Genomic DNA, 11,208 nt, shown 5'->3' on the forward strand with positions numbered 1-11,208 from the left:
AAGAGAGGGGAGGGGGCGGGGGGGGGGGATGTGTTTAGATGTGCTGTAAGGCTCTGCATCGCTGCTCGTCAAGCTCTGGTCTCTGCAGGCTCAGCTCACAGGACAGGGCTCATGCCAAGGCCAGCAGAAGCTGTTTGCCAAGGCTCTGTGGGACAGGAGCATCGCACAGAGCTGTGCTGCTCAGCCCTGTGCCACACACTCAAACCCCTGGCCTCCGCGTCCCGCACCGCAAGCTGCAGCCACCACCACCACCCAGGAAGAGAAAAAATCCGCCACGGACAAGGGACCTACATGTGTGATGGACCCTCGGTAGGTGATGGGCGACTCCGGAGGGGGTCTGGAGGTGGGTGTTCCCTTGGTGATGCTCCCTCCTGAGGCAGAGCCGAGGGAAGTACCTGTAGGACACAAAGCCAGTGAGCTGGGGGCTGGATCTGCCATTCAGCACAAAGTCTGTGGGGCTGAGACCACTGACTAAGCGCAGGATTCGACCCAGGCTCTAGCCAGCTGAGGTACTGGAGGGAAAGCCCTCCAAGAGACGTCAGCGTTAAACCCCATGCCTTGCAGAGCCTTTCCCACCCTGTCCCCCGAGGGATCCACCCCTCTGTGCCTGGGGCTGGGAGGTGGAAAAAATGGGTATTTTGAGGCTAATAGCTCCCTGCTGCCTTCACGGAGGGGACAGGCAGATCAGCGGGCCCGGGAGAAAGCACAGCCTGTCTCAGCCTCTTCTGATGTGATCAGAGCAGATCTCCAGTGAGATGCAGCTCGGGGTGGTTTGAGTTCGTTTGCTTGTTATCTGTGCTGGGTTGGAGCCAGCCCACAGCACTCGTGTATCCGACTGCCTGAGCTGGGGTGTTTCACGAAGCAGAATCTGCACTTGAAAAGCAACACCTTTGCATTTGTTTTCTTCTGCCTAGGTAATGGGGAAAGAACCACGGGAGGGCAGGAGGGCTAGATTTAAATGAAACGTGGTCCCTTCCCAGCTGCAGCAGCAACAGCAAAGAACCTGAAAACCAATCAATCAAATTTAAACAGGGTTTGCTTTGTCTAGACCAACAGATTTTGGGATGCCCCTTGAATGTAAAACCTCTACCAGGATCAATGCCTGAGGCATTGGGGAGATGGCTAGAAATATTGAGACAGAGCTACCTGCCACCCTGCTGGCAACGCTGGAGAAAAGGGGAGAAGCGATCCTTTTGGTTGAGCACAACCCCAGAAATCAAACCCAAAATCACCAGGCAGCCACAGCCAGCGCAGCGTTTGCAAGGCTTGGCAGTGCCAGCATCCCTCCCCTCCTGCCCCCAGCTCCTCACCCCGCAGGATGGAGCCCTCCTGGGATGGCTGCAGAACCAGACTTTCCGGCTGGCTGGCCTGGCTTCTAGGAGAAAGTTGTTCCTGCTTTACTCCAGGAAAAGGCACTGGAAAACATTAACCACGTATCAGTGTAGGTGCAGGGCATGGGGCTGCAAGACCTTGGCTGCTCAAGGCTTTCATCTCTGCCAGCCCCGGGTTGGCACCCCCTTGGTGCCATTGCTGTCCCCATCGCTTTGGGATGGCCTTCACCAAGGCTGTGGTGGTTGGCAGAACACACAACCTCCAGCCAGCAAAGCCAGATCCATTGTTCTCGCCCTGGGAAAAGCGCCACTGGGTGCTGCCCGCACCGGGGACGGGGCTGGCAGTGAAAACCCAGTGCTGGTTTATAACGGGACCCACACACGTCAGGGAACACAGCCTGGCTCCCCCCTCCCCAGACCCAGTCCTGCTCCAACCCCTCCTGCTGTTAAGAAATGCTTCCAAATCTGCCGACTAAACACTTCCTTTGTTCACTTCAGGCCATTTACTCTTTATCCTACCAGCCTGGGGAGCGGCAATATATTTCCTTCCTTCGATCACAGTATTAGCTGGATGGTATTTATAGGCTGGGACGCGTCCTGACTGAGCCACCGCCTTCCTATATGGCACAAATTTAGCTGCCTGTGTCTCTGCTCTCCCGACAGACTAATCCTTTCATCTTCTTAACAGGTTTCTCTGCTCTCCCTTGCTGTGTCTTGTGCTCTTCCTTTCCCCTACACCGCCGGCAAGCTTGCTCCCCGCTCCTCTTGGAGCATGTGAGGAATCACTTGTCTCCCAATTCCTTACCCAGTTTCTTGGGATCCATGGTCAGAGGCAGGCCCATGGTGATGGAGCCGACGGGGACCTTGGCGTGCTCGGAGCTGTAGGGCGTGTGGAGCTGGATGGGCATTCCCTGTGGTGTGAGAGGAGAGGTCAGGGGCCGCCGGTCCCTGCGAGGCATCCCCAGCCTCTCGCAGCCAGTGCCCTACCTGGGAAATGGATCCGACGGGTCTCTCCAGCACGGAGGGGTGCTTGGTGGAGGAAATGAGGGGAGGAGGGTTGGAGATGCTCGCTAGTCTCTGCAGCCCTGAGCGAGAGCTCTCATGCAGGTTTAGCGGGATGGGGTGTCCTGTGTGGAAGACACAAGTGTTAGCAGGAGCGAGGGAAGGCAGGGGGGCTGCAGCTATCGGAGAGAAAAGGGGCAAGGGAGGGAGCAGGGGCTGGATGCAGTGAACTGGCTGGCAGTGAGCCTGTGCAAGGATCCAAGTCACACGATCATTTTGGAAAGGACTGGAATAGTTTAAATTACTGCCTTGTCCCCTCTGCAGCCAGAGAGGATGCGTTGCGCCCGACTTGTCTGCCCTCCAGCTGGAGAGGGACAGCACAGCGAGGGCTAAAACCTGCCTGACTCTGCAACAAAGCAGCGTAGGGAGCGCCCACACTGTTCTGTGACAAGCCATGTCCCTAAACCTACCCTGGCCAGAGCTGGGAGACCTGCCTGGCCACCCTCAGAACGCTGCATTAGCAGTGAGGGAGCCCCGTACCAGCCCTGCAAGGTGTTAGCAGGTTTTTGCTGAACCCCCTTCTCTTATGCCCCCAAAAAGCTGCACTGATTTAAGAGCATGACCTGTGATACTGGCTGCAACCACAGCCTCTGTCCTCAGCCCCAGGTCGGGATGGAGGGCACACGCTATGCAGCCGGTGGCTTTTACTTGCCTGGTGGGTTATACTGAAACAAGTGGGGCTCCGCCTGGGGAGAGGTTTTTATCACATCCCGGGAGTAGGACAGGACAGGGGGCCAGCACGAGGCAGCCGTCGGCTCCGCGCTCAGCTTCTGAGCCTCTGCGATGGATGAGAAATGCACGGACTTTTCTGCAAGGGAAACAGAGAACAACCAGCTCGCTGAGCGGTCCCTGTCACTCCCGGGCAGACCCTGCCTGTCCCCACAGCCCCGCATCAGCCATCCCAGCAGGGATGGGGGATTAATGATGATCCTGCCAAACCCTTCACTGAGGTTAAAGCCGAGAGGCATCAACATCAGCATCCCTTCGGCGCGTGGGGGACATCCAGCGGGCACCATCTCGCTGGTCTGAGGTGTACAGATGGGCACGGGGCACCCAGGGAGCCCCAGGTCACTGCCAGGGACCACTGCACCCCGAGAACAAGCTCATCCCCACATCACATTGCGACGCCAAATCTCAGCCGCTCTCGGAGGACGGCTGCCAGCTATAAACCATTTGCAGGCTGTGGGAAGTGGCCAGAAATAACGCCATCAGCTTCTTGGACAGCAAGGGAACAATGTGCAGTGCCTGAAGTGACCAGATGTTCTCCAAACACCTGGGACAACCGCGCTGTATGAGACCATCAAAGGCAAATGAAGATCAAGACGAGCTTTGCGGGGATGATCGGATGCCTCTGCGGGGAGCAGGACAGCTTTCTGGTTCTCTGCAAGGCACCAGGGCTGGGGGCAGCAAAGCTTCTTCAAATTATCTGCCTCACGGTATACTGGATGCCAGGCTGGGTTCACTCTGGCTATAAAAAGGCTGATTGGAGGCCAAGAAGTGCCTAATGATGGAGGAGCCGTGCTGGGGACGCCTGAACCCTGCCATACTCTGCAGGGTGCCAGGGAAAAGAGGGGCTTCATCTGCATCAGCTCCATCCCAAGTACATCCTCACGCTTTGCTGAGCAGATGAGACAGCCTTTTCTGGACGGATTACAGGCAGGTTTGGTAGGATTTGCTTGTAATCGATAAACACTTAATTTTGCACTGCCCTTCTTCCCCAGACCCACCTGCCTAACGTCCGCATTGACCAGAAATTAGAAACTGCGCAGTAAACAATAGCAATCACAAACGAACCCAGACTTTAACCATCAATTTTTGATAAAAATAGATGCCTGAATCCTGCTAAGACTAATAACAGGGCAAGTAGATTATCAGAGGACCAATTTAATGAGGCTTTACTGCATTATCATTATTAATGCTCAGTGTACTCAGAAGCTGGGAGATTATTCTTGTCCCCTTCGGTGAGAGAAGAAATCCATTATCAGCACACAGAGGTGTCCGGGCACACACACCGCAGCACCCTGGCGGGGCTGGACCTCAGGGCAGCCTCTTCTCTCCCCACGCTGGATCCCAGAGTGGATCACTTCATCCTGTCAGCATGGGGGAACCCAGGCACATCCTCCAGACCCACAAAGAGTCCCTGGCACATCCACGCTCCCTGATTTTCTCCCCTTCACTCAGCCCAGCTCGACTCCACTCATGCGGGGGCGAACGGCGCTGGGATGTCCCGGCTGAAGGTCCTCTCCGACGCCAAGGCACTGTCATCAGGGCTCCGTGCACCCTGGATGGCTCTTGGAGAGCCCTGTCCTCCTCCCCTCCCCACGGGAGACGTCCCCTCCCCTTCGTGCCTCTCCAGCCCGTGAAATGTGGCCAGTTCCTAATTGCCCCCGCATTAGAGGGTGGCTATAACTCAGCCAGCTTTTGATAAAATAGCACTTACGCGGGGAAGAGAGAGTTCCTATTACCGTTTATCAAGCCCCTGGAATGGGAGCGAAGGAGTCAGAGTTTATATGATCCGTCATCCAAATTAATGCTCTTGGCTCCCCGTCGCCTACAAAGGCCAAATGAAACACAACTAAATCAACACAAAACATACCGCTGCCTTTCAAACCGCCGAGCGATAACCAAAGATATGCCCGACGGCGAGTCGGCAACGGGGAAAGGGATCCGTCTCCCTGTGGGTGAGATCCGGGCAGGGCTGCCCGCCTCCGCCCGGCCCCGCCATCAGCAGCTCCTCTTGGGAAGCCGGGGAGGGGAGGGCAGAGCTCGGGAAGGTACGGCTGGGCTGGCCGCCCTCCAAGCCCGTACGGCCCCCGCCAGTGGCTGCGAGGCAGCCAACGCCTGGGCCAGGATGTGTGCAGGACTCGGCTTTGAAGCGGATCCAGAGTGGTGCGAAGGATGTCGATCTCTGGAGCGGTCACAAGAGTTCAAGCTCTCTTATCGAGCAGGGGAGGAATGGGGGGTACCTGCCCCTTGCTAGGAGGTGGCACACGGCTGCTCTCCCCAAGGCTTCGCAGGCCGCGCTGGGCTCTCCCTTGGCGTGGCAACACGAGGGCTGCAGCCTGGATTCCTGCCACTTCACTGGGACGCCTCGGAGAGGAGGGGAGGGAAGGGACATGCACAGATTTGCCAGGACTATCTGGCTATCTCCTCTCCAACTCCTGATCCACCGCCAGGATGTGCTCCAAGAGGCTGAGACAGCACTGAGCAGCTGCCTGAGTCCATACCCGTGCTGAAATCAGGGCTTTGGGGGATTTATTTCTCCCCTCGAGGCGACTCTCATCACAAACCTGCTGGTTTTCAAATGGGAGATGCACTCCCACCACGAATAGAGAAGACCAGCCTATGGTTCCCTAGGGTCCATGTGCAACCCAGACCCACGCTGGTACCCAGCCACGCAGGCTTTGGAGATCACACAGCTGGAGCCCAAGACCTGCTGAGATGTTTGCAGGGGTACAGGGAGGCATAATTAGCTTCATTAACATGGAAGATTCAGAGCACTACAGCGGTGTGAGAGGAGAGAATGAAGTGCTTCATAACATTAGTACTTTGCAGGGAACAAAGCCATAAAAAAATCCACCTGGGTATCAGATCCCTGCATTTAATAATGGTGCCAGGTTGCAGAATGGCACGGTTAATCTCCAGCCCCTAAACCCTGCCTCGTACCTAACACACACAGATCTGCCTCATCTCCTCATCCTCCTGTGGCAAGGAGGAAGCTGGATCTGCAGCACTGGGACGCCGGCGACGCAGAGCTCCGGGTTCAAGTGCTGGTCGTGCCACCCTGCTCAGCAGGAAACTGAGCTGTGCAAGACCAGATCTGCACAGGAGTGCGGCCCAGGAGGAGATCAAACCTCATCACCTGCCCCTGCACAGGAGAGCTGGAGGGGAACTGTTCTGCCTGGGCAGGAAACAGGAGCAAACAGGACAAGATCAGCTGGAGACAGGACTTCACAGATGGCAACACCATGACTTGGGGGGAACTCCCTTTCTCTCAAGGTAAGCACTCACCTTCCTTGTTTATACGCTAAACCTTCTGGAAGTGTGATGCACACATGGTGCTACTTATTGTTTAAAAAAAATAAATAAAAAATCTGTCCAAGTGTCAGCAACCACCTCTTCTTGCAAGCACATAGTTCTGTCCAGAAGGAAGTGACAGCTTGAAGAATAAATACCCGGGCCTGGACACTGCAGAGCTGGCTGCTAAGATCCTGCCTGCCGGAGGGTGAACTAGTGCAGCAATTTTCTAGCAAAGATCACAACCTAGGTCCAGTGGAGACCTGCATCACTCACCTTCCATCTCCATCCATAAGCAAGTAATTTTTGCAGCTGCACCCACCCCTGTGCAGGATCCAGCACTGGGGGACATCGCACCCACCCAGCCCGACTTCCCTGTGCCTCCCAACTGTGCCACTGGTGAGAGCATCTCACCTTCACACACGAGTGAACCGCAGGCTGGCTATGAGGGGCAGGGACACAGACTCTGCACTGGAACAGACTCTAACACTCAGATTAAAAACACATTTAGAGGATGGTCTCATCAGGACTTCCCGTCTCTCCTTAACCTTGATCCCCAGGTGCTCAAGCTAATAACGCTTCAGATGCTCTACGGTGGGAAACTCTGAATTGCTCATTAGGCAGCCAAACCACATCAGAGCTATTCCGGGGAGAAAGCACTGGGAATCTTTACAGGAACCTTTGGACTCCGAGTCACAGTATTAGCATTGATTTTAAATGAAATAATGGTCCCCGCTGAGCATTAAAAGCATTCTTTATAGAAAGCCAGCAAGGTAGAAAAGAGCCATTGTACCCGAAGCCCTGGCATGCCTCCAGGCCCCTCTGCTCTCAAGTGAATGGCAGAGACGCTAATAAAGGCAATCTTCACCTCCTCAGCGCTCGACACCGGCCCGGTGTTTGCTGTGGGCTCAATGAGACATGATGTACTGTCTAATGAACATGGGAAATTAGCCATGCCTCTCTGGTTCCTGCTTCAAGATGCTATTAAAGAGCTTTCAAGGGTTGAAGCAAGCTTCCACCTCGGAGGAGGAAAGCTGCCGGCTGCGTCCAGCTGCACACACCGGGCGTTCCTCTGCAGATAAACATGCGCCGACACGTGCAGCCCCCTACCTTCCTTGTCACCAACAGCGGGGCTCCGGCTCTTTCCCCTGGGGCTGCTGCTGGGCTGCTGCTGCTCCTTCTCAGCCTGCTGTTGCTGGGCCTGCGAGAGCTTGCTCGGGGGCACGTCCTCGCGGGCAGACTCGTGGGCTTTTGTGATCTGCTGCTGGTAGAGGGCCAAGGCATGGGGAGGCACCTGAGGCTTCACACTTCCACTCTGCAATATCCCCTCTGAGAAACCTTCAGAAATCTGCAAAGCAATAATAATCATAATTGGTGAGACTTTGCCATGTGCCGTTGACATCTGTAAGAGTCTTGGAGACATCAAGATGTTACGAGAAGCACCTGCCCCACATTATCACTGCAAGTCTTACCATTCCAAACGGGGCTCCAAAGCTCACCAGCCACAGGAGGCTACACAACAAAGAGTGTCAGTTCTGTGCTGGTGACACTACAGGAGAGCCTCAGCCTTATAAAACCTCTAATCTATAGTTAAGTGTGAGTAGCTTTGGCCAGAAGTTACCTTATGGCAGTCACATTTTAAGCTGTAATATGGGAAACTGGAAAAGCATCAGGAACAACAGGTCCTCCCTGAGTACTGAAAACCCAAAAGCAGGCATTTCCTCCCTGCCCACCCTGCACTGCTGTTCCTCCAGTGTTCACCCTGGCAATATCAGGATGATTTTTGTCACAACCCAAGCCACTGCACCAGGAGGAACCATCAGCCTTGGAGAATACATGTTCTTTCAGTACACAGCTACTGGGTAGCCAAAAAGGGGGACCAAACAGAGCTTCTGGATGTGGAAGAACACGAATGCTTCTAACATGGTGTCCTTCAAGCACATAAGACGAAGAGAGGTGCAAGGCTGTGAAGGTGGACACTCGCTTTTTAAAGCAATGGTTGGCAGCAGTCATGTGGTAACGAGGAGCTTTTTCTGTCCAGACCTCCCACTACTTTCTGATAAAAGAGCGCAGAGAGCACCGTGGCTGCTGGGGGGCTCACACCGCCCAGGCACAGCAGACCACGAGCTGGGCCATCCACAGGGATAACTACATCCTTGCAACCTTGATGTGTGGCACGCAGGGGACACAGCCCGATGGAAGAGCATTCGTTAAGGCACGCAGGACTGTCGTGCTCCCCATCCCGTCTCTCTCTGGTGGGGTACTCACGATGGGAGGGATGGCAGCAGCGCGCTGCTTCAGCTGCTTCAGGTCCAGCGGCTTCTGGGGTGAGGAGTTCAGCCTGGCGTCGCTGGTGGTGTTGAGCAGGCTGGGCCGGGGGGACAGCAACCTGGACACAAAACATGCATGTCAACTGGACAATGCTATGGACAAGATCCATGTTCCATCACTCTCCCACACCCTGCGCCCTTGTTTTGTGTGGCCAAGCCTAGAGGACATCCTCTTCAACAGAGAGGAGTACACTGGACTGCTTTTTGATGCTGGGACTCAAGACACTTGAACATATTGTGCACTTGGGCTTCCAGCCCGGCAGTCCGCTGCCCTGGCCCCAAACCTGTTCAGATGGGAACCACCATTCCAAAGATCTCCGCATCCACCATGAGGATGCTTGTCTGACAAGACGTTGCTCAGCAGGAAAATCTGCCATGCTGCCCAAAGCATGAGGGACCCACAGCTGCCGGGGAGGTGTCTCAATCTTGACCCTGTAGGTTTCCCCAGGTCATTTTGGTCTACAAGGGTAGGCACAGAGAGGAACACAACCCGGCCCAGCAATGCCCAGCTAGCAACTGGGGCAGCTTTGCCGTGGGATGACAAGGCTGAAGGGAGGCAAAGAGCAGGATGGGATTCAAATCCTGCTTGCCAGAGAAGACAACCCTTGTGGGTCTCCATGCTCAAACAAGACCATGACATCCAGCTCAAGAGGTTCTCGCACCCTCTTCCCCCTATCTGCTATGCTAACTATTTCTAACAAATCCACTGTTGTCCAGAATAAACCCGAGGGAGAACTGGAGCACACAGCCAGAGCCAGGAGCTACAGAGCAGGGCGACCGGTTCAGATTTCATGAGGGCATCACAACACTCTTTGGAGCTCACACGTGGTCCTTGCCTGGTGCTCGGGATCAGTCTCATGCTCCTCTTCAAGAACCGTGTTTAATCAAGGCGCTAAAGCCTGGGCAAGGAACCACGTGCACATGGCTGGAGCGCTTGGATCACTTGAAAGACGAGAGGCTGGATTTGGATGGGATTTGCTGTTCAGCCCAGCGGCTGTGCAGCCCTGCACCCTCTCCCTTGGCTCTTCCCCTTGCTGTTTGGGCTGCCTGGTAGACACTCAGATGGCCGCACCGACCCTCTGTGCAAGCAGTGTGAGGTGGGCATCTCCATGGTGCCACCAAAACGGGATGGGGATGGAGGCGTGTGAAGCCCATGGGTCAAACCCTCAGTGTGTCCAGCTCCCGAGCTCGTGCTGAGACCCCGGAGACCACATCTCTCCAAGCCACCTCCGCTTTCTCTCCCTCCCGACTCCAATTTGTTGAAGCCAGTTCATAGTTTTCAAGCTTTACAGCTTGATTTGTTTATTTTAGCTGTTATTTCACTGCTCTTTTCAGCCTATAAATTTCAAGGTCACTCCATGCTCACCCTTGGATGAATAAACAAGCGTGGCGGGGCCATGTGCAGGGAATAAACTCATCCTGGTGCTGGGACTGCCCCAGCCCTCGCTCTGCAGTGCCTGGCAGTGGAGGGGAAGGGGACCCACCTCCAGATGGGGACCACGGTGGCCCCCTTAGGCACCCACCGGGAAACAGGCGAGAGGCAGCAAATTTGAGCTGCTCCACAAATAATTGCCATGATGTCTGCCCCCAGGGCCACACGGGTGTTGTGAAGCCACGCTGTGGGGTTGGACATGGGGCTCCCAGCAGGTTGCAATGCCCCAAGGACTGCTGAGACACGTGGCTGGGTGCAAAGGCACCCAGCTCCCAAGACCTTCATGCCATGCTGAGATGCAGCACGGCTCTTCTGGGGCTGCCCAAGTTCACAGCACACTCTGCAGCCCTGGCCCCACTCCCCTGGCACTTTGAGCTCTGATTTTGCCCAAAATAAGCCAATCTTTTTTAAATTATTTTTTTTAAAGGGCATTTTTTTTTTCTGGACAAGCCTCACCTGGGAGGCAGGGCAGCCAGAGCAGGCTGCCAGCACCACACCGGCTCCTGGTGCCAGCAAAGAGTTCCTCTCCTGCCACTTCACCTGAAGCCAGCGCCACCAGGCTGGTAACATGTCACCTGAGATGGGTCCTGGTGCTCACCGGGAGGTGACTGACCCAGATGCTGACCCAGCTCTGTGTCACTGTCACCACTAGTGGCACGGGACAGACCTCAGCAGCCAGGGTTGTGCTCAGCACCGCTCTCCTCCCCAGCAGCGACGCTCGCTGGACTCATAACTAAACAGCTTGATTTTCAGAGACTGGAAGAGTCCTCCCAGCTATGGCAGAGCCACCACCCCAGTAGCCACCCCACGCACTTGTGGCACCCACAGAGATGCGTTTAAGCACCCTTAAGGTCCCTTTAAGCACACTTAAGGGAGGTGATCCTCAAGCCAGTATTAAATGCATCAATATGCAGATCACACATTTTATTACGTCCCAGCCACACGGGACCCAGCCAAACGCACACTCAGTGGTTGTGCAAAGGTGATGGCCAACAGATTGCCCCAATGGGCTCCCCCAGGCCAGGGTCACAGCACC

At 55.3% G+C, this 11,208-nt stretch overlaps 1 protein-coding gene across 8 annotated transcripts in view; it reads right to left on the minus strand.

Moving 5' to 3' along the window:
- Nucleotides 1-11,208, minus strand: part of NCOR2 (nuclear receptor corepressor 2) — a 202,309-nt gene that overhangs the window by 27,773 nt on the left and 163,328 nt on the right. For all 8 annotated transcript variants that reach the window (XM_014963218.1, XM_014963250.1, XM_014963209.1 and 5 more), the window contains exons 20-26: nucleotides 8,679-8,799; nucleotides 7,521-7,758; nucleotides 3,046-3,201; nucleotides 2,319-2,458; nucleotides 2,137-2,242; nucleotides 1,311-1,415; nucleotides 292-395 (exon numbers count right to left, since the gene is read on the minus strand). In XM_014963218.1, coding sequence (XP_014818704.1) covers nucleotides 292-395; nucleotides 1,311-1,415; nucleotides 2,137-2,242; nucleotides 2,319-2,458; nucleotides 3,046-3,201; nucleotides 7,521-7,758; nucleotides 8,679-8,799 — 970 coding nt within the window. The remainder of the gene's footprint in view (nucleotides 1-291; nucleotides 396-1,310; nucleotides 1,416-2,136; nucleotides 2,243-2,318; nucleotides 2,459-3,045; nucleotides 3,202-7,520; nucleotides 7,759-8,678; nucleotides 8,800-11,208) is intronic.

This window comes from Calidris pugnax, unplaced genomic scaffold, assembly GCF_001431845.1.
Source record: "Calidris pugnax isolate Ruff unplaced genomic scaffold, ASM143184v1 scaffold32, whole genome shotgun sequence".
In the NCBI taxonomy this organism is placed as follows: Eukaryota; Metazoa; Chordata; class Aves; order Charadriiformes; family Scolopacidae; genus Calidris; species Calidris pugnax.